The sequence below is a fragment of the Molossus molossus genome, unplaced genomic scaffold, assembly GCF_014108415.1.
Source record: "Molossus molossus isolate mMolMol1 unplaced genomic scaffold, mMolMol1.p scaffold_m16_p_16, whole genome shotgun sequence".
In the NCBI taxonomy this organism is placed as follows: Eukaryota; Metazoa; Chordata; class Mammalia; order Chiroptera; family Molossidae; genus Molossus; species Molossus molossus.
Genome location: NW_023425351.1, coordinates 33,164,670 through 33,183,633, shown reverse-complemented (window position 1 = coordinate 33,183,633; position 18,964 = coordinate 33,164,670). Strand labels below are relative to the sequence as shown.

General features: G+C 36.8%; 1 protein-coding gene across 2 annotated transcripts in view; it reads right to left on the bottom strand.

Annotated features, from left to right (window-relative positions):
- Window positions 1-18,964, bottom strand: part of PKIA (cAMP-dependent protein kinase inhibitor alpha) — a 66,393-nt gene that overhangs the window by 4,019 nt on the left and 43,410 nt on the right. The window contains exons 1-2 of one of the 2 annotated variants that reach the window (XM_036264393.1): window positions 8,314-8,372; window positions 1,349-1,526 (exon numbers count right to left, since the gene is read on the bottom strand). In XM_036264393.1, coding sequence (XP_036120286.1) covers window positions 1,349-1,499 — 151 coding nt within the window. In that variant the 5' untranslated portion in view covers window positions 1,500-1,526; window positions 8,314-8,372. Of the gene's footprint in view, window positions 1-1,348; window positions 1,527-8,313; window positions 8,373-18,964 lie in introns of those variants that run through there. The other variant, XM_036264392.1, reaches the window with a different exon arrangement.

Sequence of the window (18,964 nt, the reverse complement as noted above, 5' to 3'; positions counted from 1 at the left end):
AGTCTAAGGGGGAAAAAGGAGAAACATCTGTAACAAAAATAAATTGATAAAAATTGGAGAAAACAACTTTAAAAAAAAGGAACACAAATAAATAAATAAATACAAATAAATAAATAAAATTTCCATCATCTTAAAAAAACCCCGAGAGTGGAAGATGAAAGGACATTATGCCAGCTGGTCAGTCCCCTGTCACACAGAAATGGCTCCAGCCTGCCCTTAGAGAACACACACACCACTCCAATGAACCCGCCCTCCTAACTGCGCCCTCTGCAGCAACTGCAGCTAGTGATGTGGCAAACACTGACGTTACGTGTTTTCTCTCCACAAATGTTACTTCACCTGAGGGCAAGCTGTAGGCAATCCGTGATTCAAAGATCATATATTTGCCTGTGTTAGGTCATTACTAGGCAACCAATGTGGCTCTGTGGACAAAATATTTGGGGATGTTGCAATCATGTAAATTGTAACAATGTTTGCTAAGAGCTTGTTACTGTAATCCAAATGGTTAGAGGTAAGTGGGCTCGTCCCCTCTGTAAGCAGAAATGTTGAAAAACAATTCCTTAACAAGTGTGCACAAAACCTCTCACCATATGCCATACTTTGGGGAAATTAAAAGTAGTTCTTCTACATTAAAAAAAAAATCTGTTCTAGGGAGGTCCCAAGGGAACCAGGCATTTTATAACATTCTCATACACTATTTTCATTATCAGAGCAATGACTGGGCTCCCAAGGAGTGCAGATGTCCTGAAACTAAGATGTGTAGATTAGCATGAAGCAAGAACTTGACAAACAGGAGAAACTCGGTAACCAAAGGAATGAAGTCAGACTAGGACAGATACAAGAGAGTAGAGTATTTAAAGATGAAACTGTTACATAAATACAAGATGAGGAATTTGACTCTCATGGTACTTGGGACTTTCTAGCTGACTTTTCTAGGGACTTTCTGGGGACGCTTCTCAGGATTTAGCATAAACTACAAACTGGCTAAGTAGAAGATTGCTAACAAGTCAAGGTAAACAAGGGATAGCAATCTTGTTGAGTAAGAACTAAAAAGAAGCTGAAACACCCAGGGATTACAAAAGAAGTCCCTCTCAATTCTCAGCTAGTGATATTTTGTTTGTCATTATATTGTTGTCATTATTGCAGAGCATTTGAGTGGGAAACTCTGTAAAGAGAAGTCATTGAAAAGAGGGTAGGAGTAAGACATCAGTCCCTGACTTTTATCCTGCCTTAGACTGTTATAATTCTATAGGCTACTTTTGAAGGTGATTCATCATGCCTTAATCCTACCTAGCAAAATGCTGAAATCACTCTAAGTTCATAGAGAGAAGTGTGCCAAACTACTCACCTGTCTTGTTGATATCAAGACCTGCTAATTTCAAGGCTAATTCATTGCTGTTGCCACTTGCAGATGAAACCAGGATATCATGTATTGCATTTCTTCTACCCGTTCTTCCTGAAGCAATGAAATCTGCATATGTAGTTTCCACATCAGTCATTGCTAACAAATATCCACATAGCAGGGACTAAAAATAAACCAGAGAAATTAGCAGGTAAATATAATGTTGGTCAATGGTCAACATTTCACCAAGACACTTGTTAAATGACGGCCCCATAATATGAATGTGAAATAATTGTCTTGCTTACATGTCCACAAAATAAGTAACGATTTGATTCTTGATCAAGGGTCAAGGAATTTTTTTGTAAAGGGTGTAAGAGTACTTTAGGCTTTGAAGGACATATGATGTCTGCCCCAGCTACTCAACTCTGTGGTTGTAGCATCAAAGCCATCTAAGATAAAATGTTAAACAAATATAATAAACAAATTATATTTACAAAAATAGACATAGGGCCAGATTTGGCCCAAATGCCATAGACAGTGGTCACCTTGTTTATATCATGAAATTCTTTTTCTCTAATGCCATTTTAGTCTGTTTTCAACTCCAGAGAGGAGAACTTGAGGTCAGATGCATACCAAGGTTGGGGCGGTTTGTGGAAGTGGTCCATTCTAAAGGTAAGAAGTAAGCAGTGCCTCGTCTGCAGAAAGTCTAAGGACAATGATGAAATTAACCAAAATCCAGTTTGCTTTTTATCATCAGCACACACCAGAAATTCTAAACAATGTCAGGAATCAAATACTGCCCCAATCCAGGAAGACAGTTTCCATGTGGCCCCCTTGGGAAGCCATTGCCTGAGAGGAATAACCTTTCCTGACTGAATCTTTGCAATAAAATTGCAGTTTCACAAAGGAGTCAAAGTGAACTTTCTCAAACAAAGTTGGTGATACACATCTTTAATTAAAGACATAATAAAGAAAAATATTTTCATGGTAAAATATGATACATGTGTGATAACCAAGAACACCAAACACAAATCTTACTTTCTTTTTCTATGTTTAAATTTATATCCTTCCTTGGAGGTCAAAAGAGGGATGGATACTAAGATGAAGTAATGAATTTCTGTTGGGTTAACTTATTTAAACCAAACTTTAAAATAACAATTTCCCTCATTCCTAAACTTGCCAGTTACATTTTGCTACAGTTTAAAATTAAAACTCATAGCAACAATCAAGACAAAGGAATCTTTTTAAAACATAAGAGGTATGGAGGAAGTTAAAGTAGTAGACCCAATACGTCATGGACACACACCCTGGCACTCTGAGATAACTGGAGGCCATGTACAGTGCAGTTGAGGTTGGCAGCATGTTCCCTCAGGCTGAATTCTTCTCCCAAAGCCCATTGAGGGAGCTGCTAATTCAACCTGTGGAACACATTTTATCTTCTCTCTCCTTTAAGAGGAAGCTGAAACAGGAAAGAGGAGGAATAGTATAATACAGATTTTGAGATAGGAAGTATGTGTATACCACATGCTATACTGAGACTGTGTTGTGGATCACATCCATTCTCATTCCTTCGACTGTCTCTACCATTCTTTTTTGTGTGTGGGACTATCGTTTAATGACTATTATAATTTTATTTAAAATTTCAAGGTGCTCCTCAAAATATCTCAGGTTTAGTCCTGGTTCTGCCACTGGTTATGGAGTGACTTTTGGAAAATCAGTTGACCTGGCCTTCCATTTTCTAACAAGTAAAGTGGGACATCGGGGTGACATGATCATTCATGGCACCTCATGTGAAGGCGTCAAAGCAATGATCGTTCAAAACTATCTCAATTCTAAAATCTTGAATTTGGAAATTTCCTTTTGTGGCCATAATCATCTATTCTTTTTCTTTTCCTTTTACTCTTTTTTAAAAAAAATTTATCTGTATTGTTGAATGTATTACAGATGTTTCCCCCCTTTTCCCCCATTGACCACCTCTTCCCCACTCCTGCCTTCCCCACACTATTGTCTGTGTCCATTGGTTATGCATATATGCATATAAATTCTTTGGTTTATCTCTTCCTGTCCCTCCTACTGCCTTCCCTTTGAGGTTCATCAGTCTAACAACCAATTTATACTTCTTAATCCCTTCACCTTTTTCACCTGTCCCCCAAACCCCTCCCATCTGGCAACTAACAAAATTTCTCTGTACCTATAAGTCTGTTTCTGTTTTGCTTGTTCATTTTGTTTGTTGATTCAATCAAAATAGATTGAATAGATATGTATTTATTGCCATTTTATTATTGTTCATATTTTTGATCTTCAAGCAGACCCTTCAACATTTCATATAATACTAGTTTAATGGTGATGAACTCCTTTAGCTTTTTCTTGTCTGGGAAACTCTTTATATGTCCATTGATTCTAAATTATAGCTTTGCTGGGTAGAGTAATCTTGGTTGTAGCTCCTTGCTTTTTATTACTTTGAATATTTCTTGCCACTCTCTTCTGGTCTGCAAAGTTTCTTTTGAGAAATTGGCTGACAGTCTGATGGAAGCTCCCTTGTAGGTAACTAACTGCTTTTCTCTTGCTGCTTTTAAGATTTCTCTCTGTTGTACCTTTTGCATTTTGATTATGGTGTATCTTGGTGTGGGTCTCTTTGTGTTCATTTTGTTTGAGACTGTCTGGGCTTCCTGGACTTGTATGTCTGTTTCTTTTACCAAGTTAGGGAAGTTTTCTGTCATTATATTTTCAACTGGGTTTTTAATTTCTTGCTCTCTCTCTTCTCCTTCTGGCACTCCCATGAGGTGAATGTTGATACCCTTGAAGTTGTCCCAGAGGTTCCTTACACTATCCTCATTTTTTTTGGATTATTTTTTCTTTTGGCTATTCTGATTGGGTGTTTTTTGCTTCCTTATATTCCAAATTGATGGTTTGCTTCTTAGCTTCACCGACTCAACTATTGATTCCCTATACATTGTTCTTCATTTCAATTAGTGCTTCCTTCTTTTCTGACTGTAAACCCTTCATTTCCTAGTGGTCCTTTTTTATGCTCTTGAGATCCTCACTAAGTTCCTTGACCTCAGTTTTGAACTCTGCATCTGTGAGATTGCTTATCTCTGTTTCATTTAGTTCTTTTCCTGGAGTTTTGTTCTGTACTTTCATTTGGGACATGTTTCTTTGTCTCCTCATTTTGTGTTTGTTGCTATGTCTCCTAGGCTTTGCAGGGTAGCCTATTATAGTAGGTGTCCTGTAGGGTCCAGTGGCACAACCTCCTTGATCACCGCAGGTGGGCCCTTGAGATGCACCTTTCATGTAGACTGTACATCCTTCTGTTGTAATTGAGCCTTGATTGCTATTGGCATGTACGTGGGAGGGATTTACTCAGGCTGATCAGCTGCAAAGCCTGGCTGTGTCCACTGACCACTGATCGCTGACCTTTGACTACCTTGGAGGATCAGCCATGCAGTGGCCCACCACACAGAGCAAGAGTTACTTCAGCAGGGCTCTGGTACCCACTGAATTCACTTAATGAATCAGGTTATATCTTTAATTATTTTAACCCTTTACATTCTAGTTTACTCTAGGTCCACCAATTCATGTAGCTTCTAATTAGCATCAAGAAGTCCCTCCAGCCCTGGCTAGGTGGCTCAGTTGGTTGAAGCATCATACCATACACCAAAGGTTGTGCGTTTGATTCCCATTCAAGGCACAGACCTAGGCTGTGGGTTTGATCCCCAGTCAGGGTACCTATGAGAGGCAACCAATCAATGTTTCTCTTTCAAATTGATGTTTCTCTTTCTCTCTTCTAGCTTCCTCTCTCTCTAAAAAAATCAATAAAAACATATCCTTGGGTGAGGATATTTTAAAAAATGCCTCTTATCTACTGTGACCTTGAGCTTCCTTCACCTCACCTGGGAAGACAGCATGGTGCCTTTTCTCTGATCTTACTCCTGGATGGCTAGTGTTACCAGAAAAAGTCACAAAATTGTGCCAATTGGCTCAACTAGAAATTTGTGACACTATAATTAGTATACACTCTGAGTTGTTGGGAAATTCTTTTGTTCACCTCTAGTTGACTCTTCCTTATGCTTTTCTTGGTAGGAAGGATTCCAAATCGTTTCTATCCACACAACAGACTCTACCTGCCATTCAAAATGACGCATATCTTCCTTTTCTGAGAAGATATGGGACATCTGTGGCAAATTCTCTTAAATCTCTTCCTCTCCTACACATCACTCTGTAATCACTATTCTTCTTTCCTAGGTGAACTGACTTCTTTCTTTTAGAGGCATGCTGCCATTCTATTTCCTACTATCTCCTGTAGGAACTTGCTCCGTCCATTTTTATTTTCCCTCAGTAATTTGAGTCTTCTTTCTCCCCTGGATTTCGCCCTTAAATTTATAACCATGTTCAACTCTTCTTTTACTAAAAAAATTGAACCAACCTTCCAAACAAATACCCTTTCCTCAACATCCACTCATCTTTGCATAGACTAATCTTTTCCATTTGTTTAACTTCTCAGAAGAGTTCAGCTATTTTTATATTCACTTTCTTTGAACAAACCTTTAGAATTTTTATATTTCATTGTTTTTTTTTTCTTCTTTATTGATTTTTATCAATAAAGAGAGGTAGGGAGAGGTAGGGAAATAGAAACATCAATGAGTGAGAATATCGATTGGTCGCCTCCTGCATCCCCCCCCCCACGCCACATGTGCCCTGCCTGACTGGGAATTGAACCAGTGACCTCTTGGTGCATGGGTTGATGCTCAACCACTGAGCCACACCAGCCAGGCTTTATTGGTTTTTATATAGAATATTTTATGGAGAATACTTTCTTTTAGACCACGGCGATGATCTTTATTACCATGAAGGGACAGCTGAATGTTAACATTTCTTGGTAGCAGCTATCCCATTTGAGCTCTCTGTGATGAATGATGCTGCGAGCTACATTCTCCTCAAAACTCTCCCTTGGCACATATAGCAAGTTATAGAGGCCTGTTTATTATTATAGGATCAGACCTATCTGTATTTGAATCTAGACTTTCCATTAACTTGTTATGCTATGGCTAATCTCTCTATACTCAGTTCTCATCTATAATTAGTGATTAATATACTTAGTAGTCAAGGTGGCTATTGAAAATTTATTTGGATTATGTATCTACAGAGGCTAACACAATGTTTTGCACATGTTGGGGAGGTGCTGATGAAAACACCAGCTGTCACTTTCTTAGCTTCCACGATATCTTACTACCCTGGTTCCATCCTGCTGGACCTTTGTATTCTGCACAGACTACACTTCTCTTCTTAGGGTCCCCTGTTGAAGTAAGGGCACATTTTGTAGGAATAAGGACCAGTCCTTGACCTTCTTTATTTCCTGACTTGAAAAACTCACCTGGTCCCAAGGCTTCTAATTCCTCACTATGGCTAATGCAGAAGTATGCATCTCCTATGGAGGCTATTCTCTGAAGCTCCTCACACATCAGGGAAACTGCTACCAAACAGGGATTTCCACTTGGTTTTGCCCAAGCATTTCAAATTCAATAAAACAAAACAAGACCACAGCAACACACACAAACGAGAAAACTGACCTCATTGAGACATTATGCTAGAGCATATTTTTACTCATTTCTCTCCCTTGATATCCATGTCTACTCACTTACCCAGGTCATGCTGGATTTTATTAGATGTCACTCATTTACGATTTGTGAAAGTTTGAAAAAGTTTGTACCAGGATTATGGCTATCCAGAAAGAACACACTTTCGTTGCTTTAACTTCAACCAGTCAGTTGGATAGAGTAAAAGATAATACCAGTGATTGTGAGGAGAGCTAATTCCTGTAGCCATCTCCTTCCCTTAAGCATTTACGAAATCTATTTATTAGGCTGATGTGCACCCAATTTTAAATGTTTAAGGAAACAGAAACTAAGTACTGGGCATTCAATTATGGTAGCTATTATAATTATTATTATAATTATAGTTGTTATTGTAGAAATAGTATTTTTTTTATTACATTTTCTTTCTCCAGGCAATAGACTTATTTTTCAGTAAAACAAACAATAACAGATAAATAGCACATATAAAAATATGAGAATGAAGAATACAATTATATTTTTAAACAAAATACATAGATGCTCTGAGTTCTATATTTTTTCTTATATTTTTACATGCATGGTATCTGTCATTTTTTTTCTTTCAGTTAAACATGTAGGCACAGCTCTTCAATTATACCAAATATGCCACTGTCTTCTAACTTGCAATTTTGCTTAGAAATTCTGGGGAAACTATTGCCAAATGATGGTTTCTGACAGATATTCACCCCAAAATGACAAAAGTCACAAAAATTCTAATGTCAGCAGCTGGTAGAATCTTAATAGAGAAGTATTTAGCACACAGTCTGGCTTTATAAAAATAAATGAATCAGAATAAAACCTGGACAATTTACCAAAAGTGGGCTTTGATTCTTCACTAGAGTTTCCCTATTTATGTTGCTATAATTAGACTTTTCTAGACATGACAAAATGGTAGTATTGGATATAAACAAGACACCATGCTGTTATTTTTTTGAATCCAGTTTTACAAAAGAGCCAGTTGTACTAATATTCAAAGTCTGATTGGAGAGGGGAAAAGATATGTTATTATTTAAGTACTGTATTATTTAAAGGTAGATTAAATTGTAAAGCACACATCTCTAAATATTGATATATAAAAATCCACAACTAAGAAATAAGCTGGCTCTTTCTTTACCCCCTCTTTAAAAAGCCTCCTTTCTCACTCTAACAAAAGCAGTACACTGGTAGTCTAGATTCTTCCTTTGTATAACAGTTTCCTAAACTGAGAATCATGGTTCCTGCTGGTCTCTTCCTTGTTTATGCCCTTTACCTTTTTAACATCACATACACAAATTATTTGAGAAAATAAACCAGAAGATTTTACTCGAGTAGAATTGACAGACGTAGATAGATTGCAAGAGGCTAGGAAAAGTATGTACTTACGTGTCCTATATTAAACAAATGGAAGCGTTGCACATAGATGTATCCTAGAAGAAGTTGGGCCCGTGAGGCTGCTAAAATGATTTTTATAGTGACATTGAGTCATGAGCCAAATGGTGACTGGATACCATGCTAATTTTACTCCTGTAAATGGGGACACATGAAATGAGACGCACTGGCTTGGAAGAAAGAATGGAGAGAATGCCATCAGCATGCACTGGGGGCTTCTTTCTTTCTCATATGAATGGAATGATGTAAGTTCAAAAGAGAAGGAAAATTCTTCCTGTCCCATTATTACAAATGCAATTCTTGAACTTCTCAACTGTAACTTTATAAAATTGTGGGAAGTATTAAAAGCCCCTGAGTAAATTTCTGTGTACTTTGGGCTTGGTCTACATTAGTGTTTCTGAAGTATTTTGGTTTCAGATTTTCATTACATTCTCAAAAATGAGTGAGAACTCCAGTGAGCTTTTGTTTCTGTAGTTATATCTGCCAATATTTACCATATGAGATATTAAAATGGAAATAAATTAAATATTTATTAATTACTCAGAAATATAGATAACAAACCATTAAATGTTTCCATAAATGTGTTTAATGAAATAAAATGTATTTTCCAAAGCAAAAAACAAAGTGACCAGAATGGCATGTTTTGAATTTTGCAGTTCTCTGGCTTAAACTTGCAAATGTCTGGCTTAATAAAAGACATCTGGTTTCTCATATCTGCTTCTATAATCAATCTGTCTCAATCTGTTGTTGTAGTTGAAGTCTGCGAAGAAAATCTGGCCTCACACAGAATTTTTAGTTGGAAAAGTAAGAAGATTATAATAGCCTTTTGGAATAATTGTGGATTTAAAAAAATTTGCGATGCAGAATCTAAAACCATAGTAACATGTTTTTTAGATTCTGTTTTATTAAACACTATTGTATACCTACCCCTTTAAATAAATCTTTTGCTTATGCAGATTTTGAAAAACTATCAGGCATTAGTCATTTGGTAAATATTGGTTTCCTGGGTTATATAAAATTTCCAAATTCTATCATATTTCATTATACAACGTTACATTTGTTAGTATAGTCACCTAGCTCATCAAAAAGGTCTTTAAGAATTGGGAAATTGATAAGTTCACAAGAATAAATAACTTTTCCAAAACCATAATGTTTGTTTGTGAGCTCAGATTATTTCATTGGCAACAGATGCAGTTGGATTTCACATCCCTTGAAATGACAAGCTCACTTTGATCATTTCCAAGGAAATCTGCCATATACCCAACTTTAAGAAACCACAGTGTGCCTGTCAGTTGTTCTTTCAAGCAAAAATGGGGGTACACGGGAAAAGGTGCTGGTTCAGCCTCGGTCCTGTGGTCATCGTGCTGTCCTTGAGATGGCGTGCCCTTTGGCACATGGCAGCACTGCCTCACGACTTCCCGTCTCATCACACAGAATATTAAGACAACTCCTACTCACAGGTCGAGATCTGACAAAATAGTACTTTTTTTTTTTTTTTTTTTTTACTGCTTCATCAAGTACATTCTTAGGTGGATCTCACGCTTAGAAAGTATCAGCGGTGAGTGTGGGGTGGTGAATACTAGGGCTGCTAGTAGAGTTGGTGCCACTGACTTGACCAGTGCCCAGGTGCTCGCATTTCCCCACCATGCTTGTGTACCTATGGTGCAAATGTCACACATGTAAACAAGGCCGATAGCACTAGAATTACTACAGAAATTATTTTGAACTTGGGAACCTATTGTAAATGTCTCAGAAATTGACTGAAAGGGCTTGGGGGACATGCAGGAATCCAGGGACCAAACTGGAGAACCACCGATGTACACAGTAAGAGGAAGCTGTCTGATGAACACTATTGAGAAGGAAACCCTTTTGTAAAGAATTTAAGCAAATATTCCCTCTCATTACTGAAGAGTTTACCATCAGCCAAGGCATCCTACAGGCACTGGCTTCTTATATAATCTTTTCCAAACCAGATCCTATCAGGTGTATATAATGATGCCCTGAATCATCAAGACCAGGCTAAATCATGCTCATGATCTTTTGGGGAAAGTGGAGAAATATATTGTATTTTTTATACAAATTTACATCAGAAAACAGTCAAAATAAAAAGAGATATGATTCATCTAATGTGAAAAATGATTTATATGAAACATTTCTTAATGTCAGATAATGTATTACTATAAATAAACAACCCATTGTTTAACATACGTACAACAAATTACAATAAATTTATTTTTTAAATAAAAAAAGAATTTAAGCAAATAATGAATTCCAAGACTATTCTGGAAGTATCAGCTGATCTATGTCCATGATAAGTATTACCTATCTTTTTCTCTTTCCTTTTACTATATAAGGATATTACATGTTTAATTCAATTTTAAAAAACAATCTAATAGTTTATGTCCCAAAACAGCCTCTTAATCTCACAGATCAAGGTCTCATGAACTCAGGACAGGGTTTTGGAACTTGATGCTACTCCAATCCCCTTTCCCTCGAGTTGGTCTATAATTTTGCCACATTTTGGAGTGAATGACAGCAAAAAAAAAAAAAAAAAAAATCAAGAACCTCAACCAGTTAATTTGAAAATGTCCACAGAAGTCTCCTCTGTTAAGGCATAATTGTAATTCCTGCACAGATCATGGCTTGCGTGCTCTCGAGTACCATTTGGCATAACAGGGGCCCATATTGCCCTTGAGAGGAGTTTGGACCGTGTCCTAGCAAAACCAGACTTAAAAAAGGTGATCTCACATACTGAGTTGTGTCACAGAGATATACCAACATCTATTAACCAGGTCAAGCCAAATCGTTTTGTTTTGTTTTTGAATTCTAAGCTCAAGGCACTGACTTTTTTTTATCACATAACATTGCTAGAATAAAATTTGCCTAATATGTGAAAAAAAATGTCCTTTAATGGTTTTCACAATGTGTTTTTGACAAATACTATTAGACATAACATCCCATCTTCTTAGTTGGGGAAAGTTCCTCACCTCTTCCCTGGCTGTCACTATGTAATAAAAATTCTCATTCAAAAAAGTTACAATATTTGATACAAATGATTATTCTTCTCAATTTTCATCCTATTCATCATTTCTGATGTGATCACTGTGATATTATATATATATATATATATATATATATATATATATATATAATCTCCTTTTTTTTTTTTTTTGACACGGGTACATTTTCATATTGTTTTGTAAATTCACAACCTAGTCGACTGTACCATTACTGAATAGAAACTTTCTTTTGCCAAGATTCAAATCCTGTTTTTTCTTTCCACAGTGCTTCACAAATCAAAACTTTAGAATGAGAAATCTAACCCTGTAAATTTTATGAAGTCAGAGACACAGGCTGTCTTACTTGAGGAAATATTTTCACTGTCTATTTAGGCATCAACAAACAGGTGACCTTAAAGCTACTCATAAATCCCTTTGCTCATTTCTAGCTGTCCTTTTTTTACCATAGCTAACAACAGCAAGTTCTTTATTTTTCTGTGTGGCTTGAGTCTTTTGAAAACATTTTTTCAATTACAGTTTGCTTTCGATATTATTCTGTATCAGTTTCAGAGGTACAGCATAGAGGTTAGATAATCATATACTTTACAGAGCGATCCCTCCGATATTTTAAGTACCCACCTGGCCCCATGCATAGTTATCACAATATTATTGACTATATTCCCAATGCTGTACTTTACATCCCATGACTGTTCTGTAACTATTAGTCTGTACTTCTCAATCCCTTCACCTTTTTCAATTTTATGCATATTTCATTTTCTACTCTTCACAGAAAATCTTGCCTACTGACTTTATGGACAAGATCAAGGTCATCCTACATAAATTCCATCAATTCTTCTCTATTATCACATCAAAAGTTGTCCCTCTATTCAAGAGTCTTTTGCTACAACATTAACATCTGACTGTTTGATTCCATCTTCTCTCCCATTATTGGTCTTCAATTCTGCCGTGTGCTTTCTGCAGTATCTTGTTTTCCCTACCTCCCCAAGGCCTATAAAATTGCTTACATTTTCCTGTTGTAAATAATTCCTCCTTTTAACTCTGAATGTTCTTTAATATACACACCTGTTTTATTTTTATTTATTGCCAGGCTTATAGGAACAGAGGTAGAAACTAATTGTTCCTGCTTCCTCCATGTTGCTTTACTTTCGATTCCTTTGCCATTTGACTTGTATAGTTATCAATTCACTATTCTTTTCTCGAAGAAAGGCTATTACAAATCTATCACAAAATTCAATAGACTTTTCACAGTAATAATCTGTATCAAATTATACACAGCATTTCACATCGTCATTACTCTCTTCTCTAAATATTTTTCTCCCTTGGCTGCCACAGATACTGTAATTTTCATTCCTCCATAACCTTCTCGTCATATTTCTTCTTGCTCTTTCCTCTGCTTACCTCTTAAAGAATCGTTATTCTCTTTTTTGTTTTTTATGTTCTGTTTGGCAATCACATTTACCCCAATGGCCTTAAGTGCCACCTGTATATATGTGACTATCAAATCTATAAATTTGGGGCTTGATATTTTGAGAACTTTTACTGCCTATTGGGTATTCCAGCATCGATGTCCTTGAAAACTCATGTGTAGTAAGTTCAAGGTGGAGTTTCTTGCTTCATCTTCACCTTCACCCTCAAGCTAGTCATTCTCCTCATACTGTAGTGTATAGTACCATTATTTCCTTAGGTGTCTATGATAGAAATGTTACAGTTGTCTTCTATTACTCCATCTCACTAATTCCTCACATCCCATCATTTCATAAACCTCATTGTTTCAGCTCTATCCATTCAGAGTCGCTTTAGTATTCTTCATTTCCATTCTTTGGTCATTGCCTTCATCATCTCTTTCTTGACTATTGCAATTGTGAGCTAACTACTCATTTACCTACACCTGTTCTTCTTCAAACCCTATTAATCTAAAACCTAAAAATAATAATAATATTAACTTTATTACAGTGCTTATTTAATTTGCCACTGTGCAAGAATTATTTCCAAGTTACTTTAATAGGGATATATTATGTCTTCCTTGAAATCTGGCTCTTTGATTTTTGAGTCCCCCACAGTGATTGGAACAGGATTTTGTTCTTACATCTACAAAAAGTGTTTCATAGATCGGATTTTAATTATCTTACTCAATATCCTCATTGATTAAGCACATTTGTCAAGGTCATACCATTGTCAATAGTGAAAGGGAATGGGAAAGTATGTTTCCTTATTCCTACTCCGTTCATTTTCTTGTCTCATAAAATTTTTACATTAAGGAGATGAACTGTAATCATTTCCACTAATACACATTTCTTCTATCTATTCTTCATTATAACAGAGGATTTAAAATATAACAGCAACCAAAAGCACTTTAGAATTCCTAGTAATTTCTCCTATTTTCATTTTATCGAGGGCTACTTTTTTTTTTTTAAAGGTTTTTACAAAAATATATATGACTAAAGTAGCAAATTACTGCATGGAATGATTTGTTCTGTCCTCTTATTAGGGCTTTTTACATCATTTATTTAATAGTGCAAAGGGTTTATAAATCATTTATCAGCTACTCTTTGCAGCATCCCTGTTGAGACAATTAGCTGAAGAAGTACTGAGGGTTGGCAAGTGACAAGTAATATTACTTGTACATTATAGAGGAAGAAACGAAAGCAGAGAGAGGTTAATCGACTGGACAGTGTCTTACACAGTCAGTGGTAGTACTGATGCAAGACTGGGAACCTGGGGTTATTCACATCAAAATCACAGAAGCATTAAGAGCCTGGGGCTGGTGCTGTTCTTTGTTATATAATGTAGTGCTTTCTAAATTGTTGTCTTATATTCTCCTTTTCTGGCTTTGTATGAGTCCAAAGAGGAAAGATATTGTTAAAATATATACCTTTTCCTTAAACTAAGACTATTTTTTCTACGTCAAATAAATATTTAGCTTTTAAAAGGATGTTTGAACATTGACACATTTCTTCTCAAAATAGCTCATTGTGAACATTTCCATCTTTAAAATTACAATAAAAGGTCACATCAAGCTCAGTCGTATTTTTTCTTTAGTCTGTTCCAAGTTTTAATAATCACCATAAACATCATGAAACAGCTTTTGTTTACTAGTGCATTATCAATAATAATAACAGAACTATCACATAAATGCCAGATATGACACTAAGAAGTTTATGTGAATTATATAATTTCAATTTCTCAATAGCTCTACCAAATAGGTAGTCTCATTATCTCCATTTTAAAGATGAAATAACAAAGGTTTAGAAATGTTAAGTCATGAAGCAGGAAGCTGATTTAACCACTTATTAAAGTAGTTGTCATTTTCTTTTTCCTTGTTTTTTTTATCCTCACCTGAGGACATTTTTTCATTTTTTATTCAGATAGAGCGGGAAGGACAGAGAGGAAGAGAAAGAGAGAAACATCGACAAGAAAAGGACATATCGAGTGGCCGCCACCTGCATGACCCAACCAGGGCCGGGGACAAACTGCAGCCAAGGTACATGCCCTTATTGGGAACCGAACCCGGGGCTCTGTGGACTGCAGGCTGATGCTCTAACTGCTGAGCCAAACTGGCCAGGGCAGCAGCTGTCATTTTCAATATTTGTTTTACAGCATACTATACTTTACTTTCTGTTTTTTTGTTTGTTTATCCTCACCCGAGGACATTTTTCCATTTTTTTGTTCAGATAGAGTGGGAGGGAGAGAGAGGAAAAGAGAGAGAGAGAGAGAAACATCGACGTGAAAGGGACACATCGAGTGGCTGCCTCCTGCACGACCAACCAGGGCCGGGGAAATACTGCAACCGAGGTACGTGCCCTTGGTGGGGACCAAACCCAGGTCTCTCTGGATCACAGGCCGACGCTCTCATTGCTGAGCCAAACCAGCCAGGGCTATTGTCTGTTTTTGAGACATTATTCTGTAAGGTGATATTTTACTGACATCCCTACAGAATCTGGCTTTTCATTACTACCATCTGATTCACATAATATTAATTGACACCACCTGCTCTTCCTTGATTTGTATGCTAGTTCCATAAACACTTGACATTTCAACTCCCACGTATCTGGACTATTCATCCAGGTGATGGTTCTTATCTCAGACACCGCGCTGTCAGGGCTGCCCTGCGACAGGAAAAGCTCACTCACTAGGTACCATGAGTCCGAGAGGGAGTTACCAAATTGTTTGACACCTGAAAAAATAATTCCAATATATGAGAAAAAAATCTGCAAAACTGCAATAAAGACCTGTATAATTAATATTTTAACACTAATGCCCTGCCAGTGTGGCTCAGTGGTTGAGCATCTACATGTGTACCAAGAGGTCACTGGTTCGATTCCTGGTCAGGGTACATGCCCAGGTTGTGGGCCCAATCCCCAGTGCGGGGCATGCAGGAGGAGGCCAGTCGATATTCCTACTCATCGATGTTTCTATCCCTCTCTCCCTCTCTTTCTCTCTCTCTAAAATCAATAAAGAAAAAAAAATTAAATATTTTATCACTAATGACAATACATCTCAGCAACTGCAGGGTCACTCTGCTCTCATATAGTTATCTAGAAATTGTATTGAATCTTTGATTTGGCTACATTTAATACATTTAATAAAGTGTAGTGTGAAGCTTCCGAAAGTGTCACTGCCTGGGACTGAGGCAGGTTTGAGATGGCCCTGCTCGTGAGGAATAGAAGTGATGTGAGCGGGAGGCGCGGAGAGCGAGAGAGCAGGTGTCTGTGGGAGAGAACTCCCGGTGCGCAGAGCCAGGAAGTCGTGACTGACTGAGTGGGGAGCCTGAAGGTAGGGGGCCTTACAGTGAGAATCCTGGGAGCGCTTCCAGATTTCTAACTTGGATGAATGACAGGATGGCACTCTTTAGGGAATGCTGGAGGAACAGTAACAGCAGCAAAAGTCTAAGAATGGCACTTTAACATACCACAGAGCCACATTTAAAGTAAATGTGGCCGCATTTTACTTTTTGAATGAGTGAAAACGCATTAATTAAACACACACATTCCCACACATGCTAACATCTGCTCTTCTGCAATCAAGTACTTTCTGCATAGCGTCTGAAGATCTTTTCCAATTGCAATAGTGCTTAAACACTCCAGTATGCCTCTTTTCAGCCAGAGAGAAAAACAGTTGCTATGACTATGTTTGAACATATTTTAAATATATGTGTAATCATTGCCAATGTATCTGCTTTGCAGATACTAGTTTCCTATGTAGTATTTAATATCCTCCTTTATCGGAAATGGAATTGCTTCGTATTATAATTAATGGTTTTCATCTTATTATATGTCTGAATGTTAGAACTGTTGATTTATCTCTCTGTTTATGTGATGATCTTCAGCACAAAGTTTAATGGTCTTCATCTCTACCATCACTACTTGTTATTTAAAGCATTTCCCATCCATTCACTTTAAATGGGATTTTGCAACTTTGCAGGCTTTCAAAGTCAGTGAGATAGGCTCCAGAGAGAAAAGGGAATGCTGAAGAACAGCAATTTGAATTGAACAAATTTAAGTAATGAAGTATTACTCTAGCCATTAAGAAATATATATTAATATTTACATAACATATAATGGATATATTAATAAATAGTTTAAAAAAGATAATTCACTGAACAAAGTATCTTAAAGTATGAATTAAAAGACGTACTTCAATCACTATTTTAATGAAATTAAAATATTTTTGTCAAATGAGGGATTAACAATAAGTGCCTTTTGGTCCAGGAAACAAGTTATCTGGAAAACATTTTGTAAATTATCAAAATGACTTTACTCTCAATATAGATAATCTCTACTCTCAATTCTATTATCAATACCAGTAATTATCATTATGATTCTATTTTATTATCAGGATCATTCAAGAAACTGTTTAAAGTGCTGAACATTGTTTTTTTTTAATTTTTTTTTTATTTTTAATCCTCACCCGAGGACATTTTTCCATTTTTTGTTCAGATAGAGTGGGAGGGAGAGAGAGGAAGAGAGAGAGAGAGAGAGAGAAACATTGACGTGAAAGGGACACATCGAGGGGTTGCCACCCGCACGACCAACCAGGGCCGGGGACAAACTGCAACCAAGGTACACGCCCTTAGCGGGAACCAAACCCGGGTCTCTCTGGTCCACAGGCCGACGCTCTAACCACTGAACCAAACTGGCCAGGGCTGAACATTAGTTTTAAAAAATAAAAAAACAACTTATCTGATGAAGAAGTTATAATGAACTCAGAAATTACAATATCTCCAAATAGAAACTTTTCGGCTGCAGTAAAAACCACTTGAGTGTGAAGATTTTCTGTTTTTCTAGTTTGCATTCCAAATCTCAGAAAAGGGTTCTATGCTTACTGCAGGGTACGAAGTAAATATTTAACAAATAAGAACTCTTGAATTTATTACCTTGAGGTACCAATTATTATTTATTTTGTATGAGCATGACTAGAAGATTTTTATTTCAGCACTATGAATTGATAATGTCTTTATCTAATACCCATAATATTTGTATCAACCAAACTTATTTCAGTGCTCACTAGAAGACCTCACGCACTCTGATTTTCTAGGCTTTCAGTTTTGCATATCACTTCATCAGTGCTTGCCAGCTTCTGACACTGGCATAGCATAACCAAAGAATAAAAACATGCAGGACAAGCACGTACCAAAGAACTAAATGAAACACTTCACAGATGCAAGTCGAGCAGTGCTTAGACATCCATCTGAGTGCTTCATCTGAACAGAGCCCTTCAACCCTGCTGCACGTATAAATCACCTAAGATGACTTTTACCAGTGGCTAGCCCCACTATCATATATTCAACTAGATTATAGTAATAACTTTTGGATTGAGAATTTTATTTCACTGACTGCAAAGGCAGCACACCAACTGATAGCAAATGTGTGTGTGTGCACGCGTGTACTCAAGCACACACATATGATTCCCAGTGTTTTCAAAAATCGTGGGGCAGGGTTTATCATAGCTATTGAGTTTAAGTGCCATTTATCAAGTTATTAAGGTGCAAGCAAGGAGGGAAAATAATTTAAAGACAAGTCTTTTGTTTTTTAAAGCCTTGAAGAAATCTTTAAGATATCAATACGAAATGGTGGAACACAAACATCTTGTTGCTTTCTTTACTCTCTAGTCTGTGGTGATACAAACAACAAATGTTACCCTGGAGTTTAAATTAGGGAAGACTATGTTGTATCAGGTATGGCCAAACATTACCCCTAACTTCCAATTAACTTTTTCAAACGAATCAATGTCTGTTCTCTTTCCTCTTCCCTTCTCCCTTCATGTCAACCCTACCCCCCACCTGTTGCCCCAAATACTGTCTCCTTTACTAGGATGTGTTTCTGTGCTTATTGTTACATAATATGTCAATGATAAAAGATCATAAATGCAGGCAGAGGCATTTCAAGAAGAAAGAAAAATGCCTCTACACATATTTAACGTAGAGATAGCATTTCCAAATGAGTTACAGAAAGCAAGAATTAAAAATTTAATTATGGCAAAAGTTTGCAAATAATGTTATCAATCCTTATAAAGAGGCATGAGAGATGAGGCCGAGTGGGAACGTGGTGTTCTGAACAATGACAATATGCAGTTATTGCAATCTATTATGTGCTACCCTTGAGATTTAGAAGACAGGTCTGAGCACC